Source organism: Dendropsophus ebraccatus, chromosome 8 (genome assembly GCF_027789765.1).
Source record: "Dendropsophus ebraccatus isolate aDenEbr1 chromosome 8, aDenEbr1.pat, whole genome shotgun sequence".
Lineage (NCBI taxonomy): Eukaryota > Metazoa > Chordata > Amphibia > Anura > Hylidae > Dendropsophus > Dendropsophus ebraccatus.
Window position 1 is genome coordinate 9,380,836 of NC_091461.1, and position 12,074 is coordinate 9,392,909.

General features: G+C 48.4%; 1 protein-coding gene across 1 annotated transcript in view; it reads right to left on the reverse strand.

Moving 5' to 3' along the window:
• ACSL5 (acyl-CoA synthetase long chain family member 5) overlaps window positions 1-12,074 on the reverse strand; it is a 48,814-nt gene that overhangs the window by 2,237 nt on the left and 34,503 nt on the right. Inside the window, exons 18-20 of the mRNA XM_069979782.1 lie at window positions 9,101-9,244; window positions 8,263-8,364; window positions 7,126-7,197 (exon numbers count right to left, since the gene is read on the reverse strand). Coding sequence (XP_069835883.1) covers window positions 7,126-7,197; window positions 8,263-8,364; window positions 9,101-9,244 — 318 coding nt within the window. The remainder of the gene's footprint in view (window positions 1-7,125; window positions 7,198-8,262; window positions 8,365-9,100; window positions 9,245-12,074) is intronic.

A 12,074-nucleotide genomic window follows, 5' to 3' on the forward strand; every position in this document is an offset into this window, starting at 1 on the left:
ACAAGGCCAGCCCAGCTACTGAGTGTATGGAGGTGACGGATGGGGGGAGTAGTAGTATGAATGTTGTGCAGACTGGGGGAGGGAGTGGTGTTATTGATGGGAGTAGTAGTGGTGTGCATGATGGGGATGTGAGTGGTTTGAATGCTAGGGGTGGTGAAGTTAACCCATCAGGTGCCACTGGAGAAGTGGCAATTGTCAGGGCAGATATTGCTGGGGTATATTCTGGTAATGCGGTTATTAGTCAGTCAGGGCCGGGTCCGGCTGCCGTTAGGAGTTACGCTAATGTTACGGCAGCCAGGGGTCCAGGGAGATCTTCACTTCCACCCCCTGGGGAGGGTCACTTGCAACTACGCCTTCTGGAGGCACTTAGGAAAGGAGATAGAACGCTCCAGGTAGAGGGGAGGGAGGTCGACTTGTCCTTCTACATAGAAAGACATGGACTTGGAGCCTTCCGAGAGAACAATGGGGAAGTGGTCTGGTCGCTTCCAACACCCGGGCAGGAGGTGGGCCGTAGGAACGTGGCCCGTCTGGTATGGAGAGGCAGTGATGCGTGCCCACAGAGAGGGAAGGTGGTGGAGCTTCTCTTCCAGATGAGGTTCAAGGCCAGTGACATCTTTGCCTTGATCCACCCCTACGGCTCCTCTGAGTTCGACATCAGCTTTGTAAGCTTTGTAACTTTTCTGGTCTAATTATGAGCTGGTGAAGGACGAGCCCGGATGGCGAGATTTCGTTGTTAAAGCGATATCTCGCCAGAGCATGGTAAAGAAAGGGACCGTTTTGACAAGTAACGAATCACTTTCTTGTTATGACATCATGACTTGGCTGGGCAGGTACGGGGAAGTGACGGACGTTCCCCGGAAGAACTTTGATCAGCATGGCATCTGGTCTGGGGCCTGGACGTTCTCAGTCCGTCTAAAACGTTCAGACAATACTGTTGCGCACATACCATCAGCCGCTTTCCTTGGTCGCGTCAGAATCCAGGTCTTTTACCAGGGGCAACCGAAGCTGTGCCACAGGTGCGGTGATCCCACCCACTTTAGCGCAAACTGCTCTAAGCTGATGTGCGCACTGTGCGGTGCGGAGGGTCATCTTGCTGCATCCTGTGGCTGGATTAGGTGCCACCTGTGTGGTGACCTTGGTCACCCATTTAGTAGGTGTCCCCGTTCTTTCTCTTATGCTGCAGCCACCCGAGCTGGGGCGAGCCCTGAGGTTGCCTCGGCGGGGGAGGGGACCACCAGAGGAGAGGGAGCACCAGAGCCAAGGAAGAGAACTGACAAGGAAAAGCGTAAGAGCCCCACTCAGCTTAGGCGAGAGGAAATGCGCAGAGGGAGCAGGGACCTTGGAAGTTCCAAGAGGGTCGGGTTAGTCCGGGGTCCTGCTCCTGGCGTTGGCTCAGATGGTCAGGCTGAGGCTTTGAGGGGCGCGGAACTAGATGAAGAGATGGGGAGACTGCGCAAAGAGGAGAGCGAAGCTATAGCCATCTCCTCAGGTTCTTCCCAGTATGAAAGTCTGGATTAGGATGGAGGGAGATGGCAAGAGGAAAAATGCAAGCGCGGCAAAAGGAAGAATGTTAAGAAGATGCCTAAAAAATCTAAGGCGACTTCTTCGTCTTCCCAAAAAATTATTAAAGGCCAGATGTCAAAGGAAGCTCCGACTGACCCCCCTCTGATCGGTCTATCTAAGAAAAAGGGAAATAAAACAAGTAAGTAGGGGTTTAAGGCCGTCCAACTCAATCACCCATGATGGCGGCACTCACCCCATTGACGCTGGCATCCATTAACTGTGCCAGCATTAAGTCTGATACGGCTAGATTTGCAGCCTTTGATTTTCTCGGTCGTATTAACGCCGACATTTTGTTTTTGCAGGAGACCAGGTTGACAAATCAAGCCTTGCTAGTAAAAGCCAAGCGAGAGTGGAGGCATGGACCTTCACACTGGTCTCTTGCGGCTGAGCCGTATAGTGGGGTGGCGGTCCTTTTTACCGCTCCTGTAGAATGCAGACGGGTTATCGAGTTGGAAATGGGGAGGTGCCTGATCTTGGATGTCCTCATGAAGGGGCAAGAGCTCCGGCTCATTAACATCTATGCCCCACAGACTAAGTGGGACCGTAAAAGCCTTTTTATGAGGATTAAGCCCTTTCTTTTACGAGTCGGCAGGTGATCTTTGGTGGAGACTTCAACACTATCACGAGGTCTCAGGACAGGAGAGGCGCCAAAGACAAGCTGGCTTATGATAGCATGGCCCTGATTAGTATAGTTAGGGAAGCTCGCCTAGAGGATGCCCACATCCGGACCCCCTCGGGCCACACGGGTTTCACCTATCATCGAGGTAGCTGCAGGTCTAGATTAGACAGGTTTTATTTGAAGGAGGAAGCCGTCTTTTCCGCAGTGTCCGTGGTTGAGTTCTCCGATCACTGTTTAATTTTGTTTTCCCTGAATGTTTCAGAGACCCCCCGGATGGGTAGAGGCTACTGGAGGCTGAATTCGTCCCTCCTGGAAGAAGCAGAGGTAAGTCCTTTTGAGGATTTTCTTCAGAGTCAGGTACCTCTACTGGGCCTATGTAGTAGTAAGTCAGAGTGGTGGGAGATATTCAAGAAGCGGGTTGCGAGGTTCTTCCGCCAGCTCTCGAGCCTCAGGTCCCTGAATAGGTATCGTGTGTATCAGGGCCTGAGGAGGAAACTCGAGCATCTCGTCTCGACTGGAGGTAGTAGAGAGGAGATCTCCAGAGTGAAAGCCTTGCTCATGAGGTGTCAGTATGATAGGCACGCATCTTTAGTTTTTGAGAGGGATTTCGGGAGGTACCGCTTGCCCGACCCCTACAGAAACTGTAAGATGTCCGTGAATAGTAAGATCGTGACTGGACTGGTTGATAGTACGGGATCTCTGAACCAGTCCAGATCAGGGATCCTGGAGGTCGTCAGATCCTTTTACTCACACCTCTTGGGGAGGAAGGATCTAGATCGGGACGTGATGTCGGGTTTCCTGGCTGAAACCGTTCCTGAGCCAGGGGTAGACCCCTCTCTTGATGTTTTGGCAGAAGAGATCAGGGAAGAGGAAGTTAGACTGGCGATTGAAGGGCTTGCCCTGAAGAAGTCGCCAGGTCCAGATGGCTTAACATCTGAGTGGTATAAGACCTTCAGGGACCTCTTGGTTCCCCTCTTGACCGAGGTCTTTAATGAGTGTCTCTCCTCGGGCACTCTGCCGAGGTCAATGAGGAGGTCAGTCCTGATTCTTCTGTCAAAGTGTAAAGATTCGAGACGTATTGAGAATTGGAGGCCCATAGCTCTTCTCAATGCGGACAGGAAGATTCTGGCCAAGATACTGTTTAATAGGCTGGTGAAGTTTGCACCCCGGCTCCTTTCGGAGGCTCAGCACTGCTCTGTTCCAGGCCGAAGCACCTTAAGTGCTGTCCTTAGTGTCAGGGAGGCAGTGGAGCGGAGTAGTGCGGGTCTTTGGAAGGGGTACTTGCTGTCACTGGATCAGGCCAAAGTACCTCTGGTCTGTCCTTCTGAGATGTGGCCTACCAGATACTTTTGTCAATTGGCTTAAGATCTTGTATGCAGGGGCAGAGAGTTTCCCGCTGGTGAACGGTAGGTCTGGCAGCTCTTTTGAGGTTGGGTCTGGTGTTCGCCAGGGCTGTCCTTTGAGCCCACTGTTGTATGTGTTCGCGATCGACCCTTTCCTTAGGAGGGTTGGTTGTGGACCATTGGCAGGGGTCGGGATAAGCCTGGAGGAGCCAGAAGCCACCCTGAGAGTGGTAGCGTACGCTGATGATGTCACTATCTTTGTGTCCTCGAGAGAGGAGGTCGATATGGTGATGTCGGAGGTGGACCGCTACTCAGAGGCATCTGGGTCCAGCATCAACCCGGATGAGTGTGAAAGTCTCTGGCTGGGAGGGAGAGATCCCGAGTTTGATCTCCCGGGCACCCTTCCAGGGCCCCAAGACTCGGCAAAAATCCTAGGCATTACATACGGCCAGGGTGATTACCCCACTAAAAACTGGGATGGTAGGCTCCAGAATGCCGCTCAGAAGGTGGACCAGTGGAAGGGTTGGTCCTTACCTTAAGGGAAAGGGTACACCTGATCAAATCGTACCTGCTCCCTTTGTTCATCTACCTGGGCAGTGTATGTATCTTGCCAGAGGCTTCCTATACTAGGATCTACAGCCTGTTCTTCCAGCTGTTATGGGGGAATAGGCTGAACCTGGTCAAGAGAGAGGTTACGTACCGCACGAGGAGACTTGGGGGTTTGTCTATGGTGAACCCTGTGGTGTTCTTAGTGAACACCTTCTTAAAAGCAAACATCGCAAACCTCTGGAAAGAGAGGGCTCCTCCGTGGGTACTCTGCTGCAGGGAATGGTTTCGGCCTTTCTTCCAGGAATGGGAGACAGGAGGGCGAGTGAAGGACCTTCGTACACCCCATGGGTATCTTCTGGCTTATGCTACCCTGACTCTGAAGATGATACGCCAATGGGGTCTGGGAATGTGGGAGATCAGGACTCAGTCGAGGAAATTCCTTGACCAAAGGGTTCTGTTGACCCATTTCCAGAAGCCCTTGGCGCTCAGGGATTGCCCAGGTCGGGATCTAGAGGTTGGGCTTAGTCTTTTAAACTCGAAACGGATCCCTCAGAAGTTTTGGGATTTGGCCTGGCGCTGCTTCCAGCGGAAGCTATATGTAAGGGACAATTTGAAGTGCAGAAGTTCCGATGATCGGGGGTGTCCCCGAGAGGAGTGTGGTAATACGCTGGAAAGCATGGATCATTTCCTGCTTCATTGTCCCTTCAACATAGGGGTTTACACCAGGGTGGGCGCCTCCATAGGTTGGAGTCAGTTAGTCAGTCTCACCTATCCGGAGTGGGCTTATGGAGTATTCAGGAACCTGGGTGGCCGAGATCGATGCACGTTATTTCTAGTCAGCTTAGTGGTTAGGTACCACACGTGGAACGCACGGTGTCTAGTATCTACACAGCGTAGAGTCCTCTCCGAGGTGGAGGTCTGTAGGAACATCACTGGTGACCTCGGGAAGATCAGGTCTTTGGAGTATGGCAGGCTGGGTACCAGTAGGGCTTCTCTCCTGTGGAGAGGGTTTTCTTTTGCTGTGCCCTAGGTACTGAGCCCACTGGGTGAGGGACCATAATTCTGGTTAGGGACAGAGCAGGTAGGGAAAGCGCGTAGGGTCAGTTTAAACTAATGCCCCTATTCCACGGGTCGTTTTAGAGGAGCAAACGAGCGCTATTAGCGCTCGTTTGCTCCTCGTTCGCCGCTCGCTGCCGCCGCTATTCAACGCGGCTGCAGCGAGCGGGTGAGTGCGGGAGGGGCGGCGGGGAGCTGCGGGGGGGCTAGTCGGAGGATCGCTGATCGTCCGGGCAGCCCATAGGATATAGCAGCGTCTGCTGCCGATGCTCCTATTCAACGGAGCGACGGCAGCAGATCGCTGCTATATCAGTCGCTTGTTTTTCAACATGTTGAAAAACAAGCGACTGCAACGATCAGCCGACATGAACGATGTCGGCTGATCGTTGCACTCTATTCCATGGAACGATTATCGTCCGTAGCGGTCGATATCGTCCGAAAACGAACGATAATCGTTCCGTGGAATAGGGCCATTAGGGTTAGAGATAGGGGGAGAGTAGGGTAAGATAGTAAGGGATAGTTTATAAATTTCTAGTGCCCGGTCTGCCATCCTCCGATCCTGGTGGAGGGCTGGTGCATGCCACTTTAGATTTTTGTTTTGTTTTTCTGGTCAGCAGTAGGTATAAAGGGCTTACAGGCTACCGAACTTGGGCCTTATTATAATATTGTATAATATTGTTGTGTTATGTTATTATGGTGTGCTATGTTTATGTTAATATATGTTTTGTGATAAGTGTTGGCAAGGTTATGGCTGAATAAGCCATATGAACTTTATGGACATTATAGTCATTGTATATATTGTATATATGAGGGGATACAGAATAGGTTGGGAGGGGGGATATGGGGGGCGGGGTCTGTGGGAAGGTGTGGGCTGAATGGAGCTGACACCAAAAATGGACTGAACTTTGACTCCATGAACTGAGCTCACACTGGGGTCTAGGGGAAGGTGGAGGGGCACGTGGGTAATAGCTAGAATTATTGTGTGTTTTGTTTCGCTGTTACTGGTGTTTAGTTCCCTTTTTAGTTTTTCAGGGCAGCCGGGCTCGAGTGTTGTACTGGAATAACCAGTTAGTTAGTATTTTATTCTTATACTGATATATGTTATATGTTATATCTTTTGGTTACGCCTGGATGGCTTTCATTTTCAGTTCATGTATAGTTATTGTTTGTAGTATCAGGTGGTCGTGTGTTGGTCTAAAGGTGGTTGTATTAAGGATGTCTGTGTTTAGGTTTTGTTTATTTACTATAACCCGGGTGTGGGAGGCTTTTTTTTTTTTTTTTTTCTTTTCTAGCCGGGGTGGCTTCTCTTTAGTTATGATTACAGCCGAGGATGGCTTTGTAGTTTAAGTTTTATGGTTTATTTTGCCTGGATTGAAAACATTTTTATTTATTTATTTTATTTATTTTTTATTTTTTTTGTTAAGTAGGAATGCTGGGCTGGCCTGGTGGCAAAAGGTTAAAGATTTCATTTTTGCTTTATACTATTATAATGGTTTATCATTATTATTTGTTATTTATGTAATTTACTGTTCTGTTTAAGTTATGGCCAGATATGCCTTGTTTGTTAATTTTTATATTTTTCTAATAAAAAGAATTACAGGATGTAACTCAGGATCAGTAATGTAATGTATGTACACAGTGACCCCTCCAGCAGAATAGTGAGTGCAGCTCTGCAGTATAATACGGGATGTAACTCAGGATCAGTACAGGATCAGTAATGTAATGTATATACACAGTGACCCCACCAGCAGAATAGTGAGTGCAGCTCTGGAGTATAATACACCCTGTAGCTGTGACACATTTATCAGACTGGCCTGTTGTATGCGAGGTTTTGTGCATCTTTCTATGTGTGTTAGATGCTTTTCCTCTTGCTTCTCCTATGTTACACCGGTATTTTGGGGTGCACACCATTAATACTATAGCATCTTATGGATTCCCCCACATCTCCTCATCCTCACATATAATACTGTACGGCTGATAGTTATTATTACAGACCTGTTCAAAAGACTTCAGGCCGCCCTGCTTTCCAGTCTTGATGAGATCCTCCAGTATGGCTTTCCTTACCGCCTGGGGGGAATATATGATCATAATGTCAGCAGAGTATCACACATAGGATTAGATACAGCATCTCAGCAGAGAGTATCACACATAGGATTAGATACAGCATCTCAGCAGAGAGTATCACACATAGGATTAGATACAGCATCTCAGCAGAGAGTATCACACAAGATAAAATTTAATATATAGAATATGGTAATACAAATTCAAGGATTAGATATATGGGCTCAGTACAGGGTATCACACATGTAAGGATTAGATATATGGGCTCAGTACAGGGTATCACACATGTAAGGATTAGATATATGGGCTCAGCACAGGGTATCACACATGTAAGGATTAGATATATGGGCTTAGTACACGGTATCAAACATGGAAGGATTAGATATATGGGCTCAGTATCACACATGGAAGGATTAGATATATGGGCTTAGTACATGTACCACACATGGAAGGATTAGATATATGGGCTTAGTATCACACATGGAAGGATTAGATATATGGGCTCAGTATCACACATGGAAGGATTAGATATATGGGCTCAGTATCACACATGGAAGGATTAGATATATGGGCTTAGTACACGGTATCACACATGGAAGGATTAGATATATGGGCTTAGTACACGGTATCACACATGTGAGGATACACAGGCTCCAGAATCACACATGATAGGTTTGGATACACTGACATGTCACACATGATAGTAGTGCTGAGCGGATTGCTGATCTGTTCGGGTTCAGCAACGTTCTCCAAACCTGAGCGCTCGGGATGTGACTGCCGGTGGCTGGAGAAGTTGGATGTCGCCCTGGAGCTGTCGGTAGACATGGATGCGGCCTATGACTGTATCCATATATTCCTGGCAGCTCCAGGGCGGCATTTAACTTCTCCAGCCACCGGCAGTCACATCCCGAGGCCTCAGGTTTGGGGAACGTTGCTGAACCTGAACAGATCAGCAATCCGCTCAGCACTACTTATTACGTGTGATATGTCAGTGTATCCAAGCCTATCATGTGTGATACGTCAGTGTATCCAAGCTATCCGCTCAGCACCAGCCATAAGCTCCATACTCACTAAGTGCTTGCAGAGATCTTCAAAGGAACCTCGGACTCCAAGTTTTGCAGCAAAATCAGGCAACGTCTCAGGATCTGGGACAATCACTCCCACCAGACAAGACTGGGAGATATAAAGAAGGAGGTTAGGTGAGTAGTAAATGTATCTGGAGTGGAAGATAGAAGATTACGGCCAAACCGGTGAGCACGGACGCTTGTATCTCACACTGCTTTATGGACTCTCTCCATTACTCAGGTGTATAGTACAGCTTACCTCCCTGTCTACTTTATGTGTAATTCCTGGCCATGACCAAGGTGTGGCGCTGTTACACTGCTCTGATGGATTACAGCTCCCACCTGTCTCCAGTAACCATTCTCTTATGTGGATTGTGATATAGATGGGTGGATGGGATCCCTATATACTGAGGACTACACAGATACATATATGATTCATGATCTGACGCTTTATAAACAAAGATCAGCAGAACCTCTCATTATAAGATATTGGGGATCCTATATATAATCAGGGGGGCCTTAAGGATATAAGTCATATAATATTCTAATACTATGATACAATGTGATGTCATCATGTATGGGATGTGATGTCACCATTACAATCTGTGGGGGGAGATGGTGACCTGGCTGGGTTGGGGTGACCGTCCTGCTCCTCCATGTGATGTAACACGTGCTCGTATGACTGGAGACATCATATAGAAGCCCTAGCCTTGTGCCAGAACATGTGCGAGAGAAGAACCCCCCATCCCCCCGGGGACGTTCTCTGCCAGTAATTGGACTGGTTTCTCTCATTAACCTCCTATAGGTGGATTCTCTGCTGCCCATAGTGTCAGGGAGATACGTACCCGCAGGCTGTCACCATGTACAAAGACCTGAGCCACCGGGGCGCTGCGCACATACACGTTCTCGATCTTCTCTGGGGCGATGTACTCCCCCTGCGCCAGCTTGAAGATGTTCTTCTTCCTGTCGATGATTTTCAGGGTGCCGTTCTGTAGCAGAGAGAAGGTTTGGGTGTTATTAGCTGCGTATAAGGAAACCTTCTTATATACATCATGGCCAATGCTCCAGTCACATCCAGAGCTGCATCCTCCAAACCTGAGATCAGGCATTTCACTAAGGAAGTGATCTCCACCCTGAGGCCCATCAAGTGTTGTAACTACAACTCCACGCATTCCCACACAGCAGTATGCTGGGAGTTGTAGCTTTGCAATGACTGGGCATGCTGGGACTTGTAGTCTCGCAATGACTTGGCATGCTGGGAGTTGTAGTTTTGCAATTACAGGGCATGCTGGGAGTTGTAGTTTTGCGATGACTGGGCATGCTGGGAGTTGTAGTTTCGCAATGACTTGGCATGCTAGGAGTTGTAGTTTCGCAATGACTGGCATGCTGGGAGTTGTAGATTTGCAAAGCTTGGGCATGCTGGGAGTTGTAGTTTTGCAAGGCTTGGATATCCTGAGAGATTTATTTTTTTCAATGCTTGGGCATGCTGGGAGTTGTAGTTTTGCAATGCTTGGGATGCTTGGGAATGCTGGGAGTTGTAGTTTCGCAATGACTGGCATGCTGGGAGTTGTAGTTTCGCAATGACTGGCATGCTGGGGGAGTAGTTTTGCAATGACTGGGCATGCTGGGAGTTGTAGTTTCGCAATGACTGGCATGCTGGGAGTTGTAGTTTTGCAATGCTTGGGCATGCTGGGAGTTGTAGTTATGCAAGGCTTGGGCATGCTGGGAGTTGTGGTTTTGCAATGACTGGGCATGCTGGGAGTTTGAGTTTTGCAATTACAGGGCATGCTGGGACTTGTAGTTTCGCAATGACTGGCATGCTGGGAGTTGTAGTTTTGCAATGACTGGGTATGCTGGGACTTGTAGTTTCGCAATGACTTGGCATGCTGGGAGTTGTAGTTTTGCAATGATCGGGCATGCTGGGAGTTGTAGTTTCGCAATGACTGGGCATGCTGGGAGTTGTGGTTTTGCAATGACTGGGCATGCTGGGAGTTGTGGTTTTGCAATGACTGGCATGCTGGGAGTTGTATCTAAAACATTTGACTGTGATTTCACTAGAAAACTAGATAAATGACAGATGTCGCAGTCACATGTCACTTCCATTTTATGATCACGTCACATGTGACCTCACGTTTGGATCGTGGTGACCGACACGTCGCGGTTGCATCAGGTCACGGATCTTCATACGAGTCGCCCTGTAGCCTCATCTACCAGACGTAGAAATGGATAATTTCCTGGAAATCCCCTCCTCGTCCTGACTGCAGCCTCAGCCCTGAAATCCATTATCCCACCCTGAGGCCTTCGATTATTCCTGGTAACGGAGCCCAGAACCAGGGGGTGCCGGGCGCACTTCTCCGAACTGCCCTCAATACATTGGATCCATAATGGATAGATTAGCGCCATCTGCAGGAACGTAATTGTTGTCCCCACAGGGGGCAGCACAGAGCGAGGGGCGGGATGGATGCCATCTCCTGGGAATACATCCCGTCCGTGTCCTGTCACCTGCGCTCACCGGACACCTGTACCATCAGCTACTGCTTCTAGGGTTATGTAGTTCTCCGGGTTGCTACCCTGCTTTCCGAAGACCCTGAAGATCAGATAAACCAGAGAGCTATGCCTCCTCCATATGCAGGAGCGCAGCATTACATATAGAAGCTTATTATCAGTAATAGATGGCGTCCTAGTGATAGAATGACAGCTGCTGCCTGAGCCAAGATAAGCAGCTTTCACACTCAGCCAAGAGACATCGCTGTACATCTCCAGTTACACACTCCATTGAAAGATTAGCTGCTGTATGTCCTGCAGGAAGTGGTGTATTCTCTCTAGTCTGACACAGTGCTCTCTGCTGCCACCTCTGTCCATGTCAGGAACTGTCCAGAGCAGGAGAGGTTTTCTGGTTCAATGTTTTTATTAGGTTTTTTAAGAACATATTACAAAAGAGAAAATCTATAAGCACTGACTTTTCTATGGGGATTTGCTGCTGCTCTGGACGGTTCCTGACATGGACAGAGGTGGCAGCAGAGAGCACTGTGTCAGACTAGAGAGAATACATCACTTCCTGCAGGACATACATCAGTGATAAGTACTGGAAGGATGGATATTTTTTAACAGAAGTCAATAACAAATTATATAACTTTCTGATACCAGTTGATTTGAAAGAAAAAGATTTTCGCCGAAGTTCCCCTTTAATTCAACATTCTGTATTTTATAGTTAATTTATATCTCTTTCCGCCACTAGGGGGAGCTTCAGAGGCTACTGCATACAGTGCTATTATAACTTTTACAATGTAACAGTATGCGGTGAGCGCCCCCTTGTGGTGCAGGAGGGCAGACAGAATTTTATCCTGTACTCTATGACTATGCAAGCGTCAGGGGTTAGAGGCAATATAGTGGGACAGTAATCAATAAAGTTTAGAAAAAAAAACCCTAATGGACCTAACCCCCAAAAACTAAAAATATAATATCTATAACATAGGGGGCCCCTCTGCTCTATAGGAGGACAGCTGCTATCTATAACATAGGGGGCCCTCTGCTCTATAGAAGGAGAGCGCTGCTATCTATAACATAGGGGCCCCTCTGCTCTATAGGAGGACAGCTGCTATCTATAACATAGGGGGCCCCTCTACTCTATAGGAGGACAGCTGCTATCTATAACATAGGGGCCCCTCTGCTCTATAGGAGGACAGCTGCTATCTATAACATAGGGGGCCCCTCTACTCTATAGGAGGACAGCTGCTATCTATAACATAGGGGCCCCTCTGCTCTATAGGAGGACAGCTGCTATCTATAACATAGGGGCCCCTCTGCTCTATAGGAGGA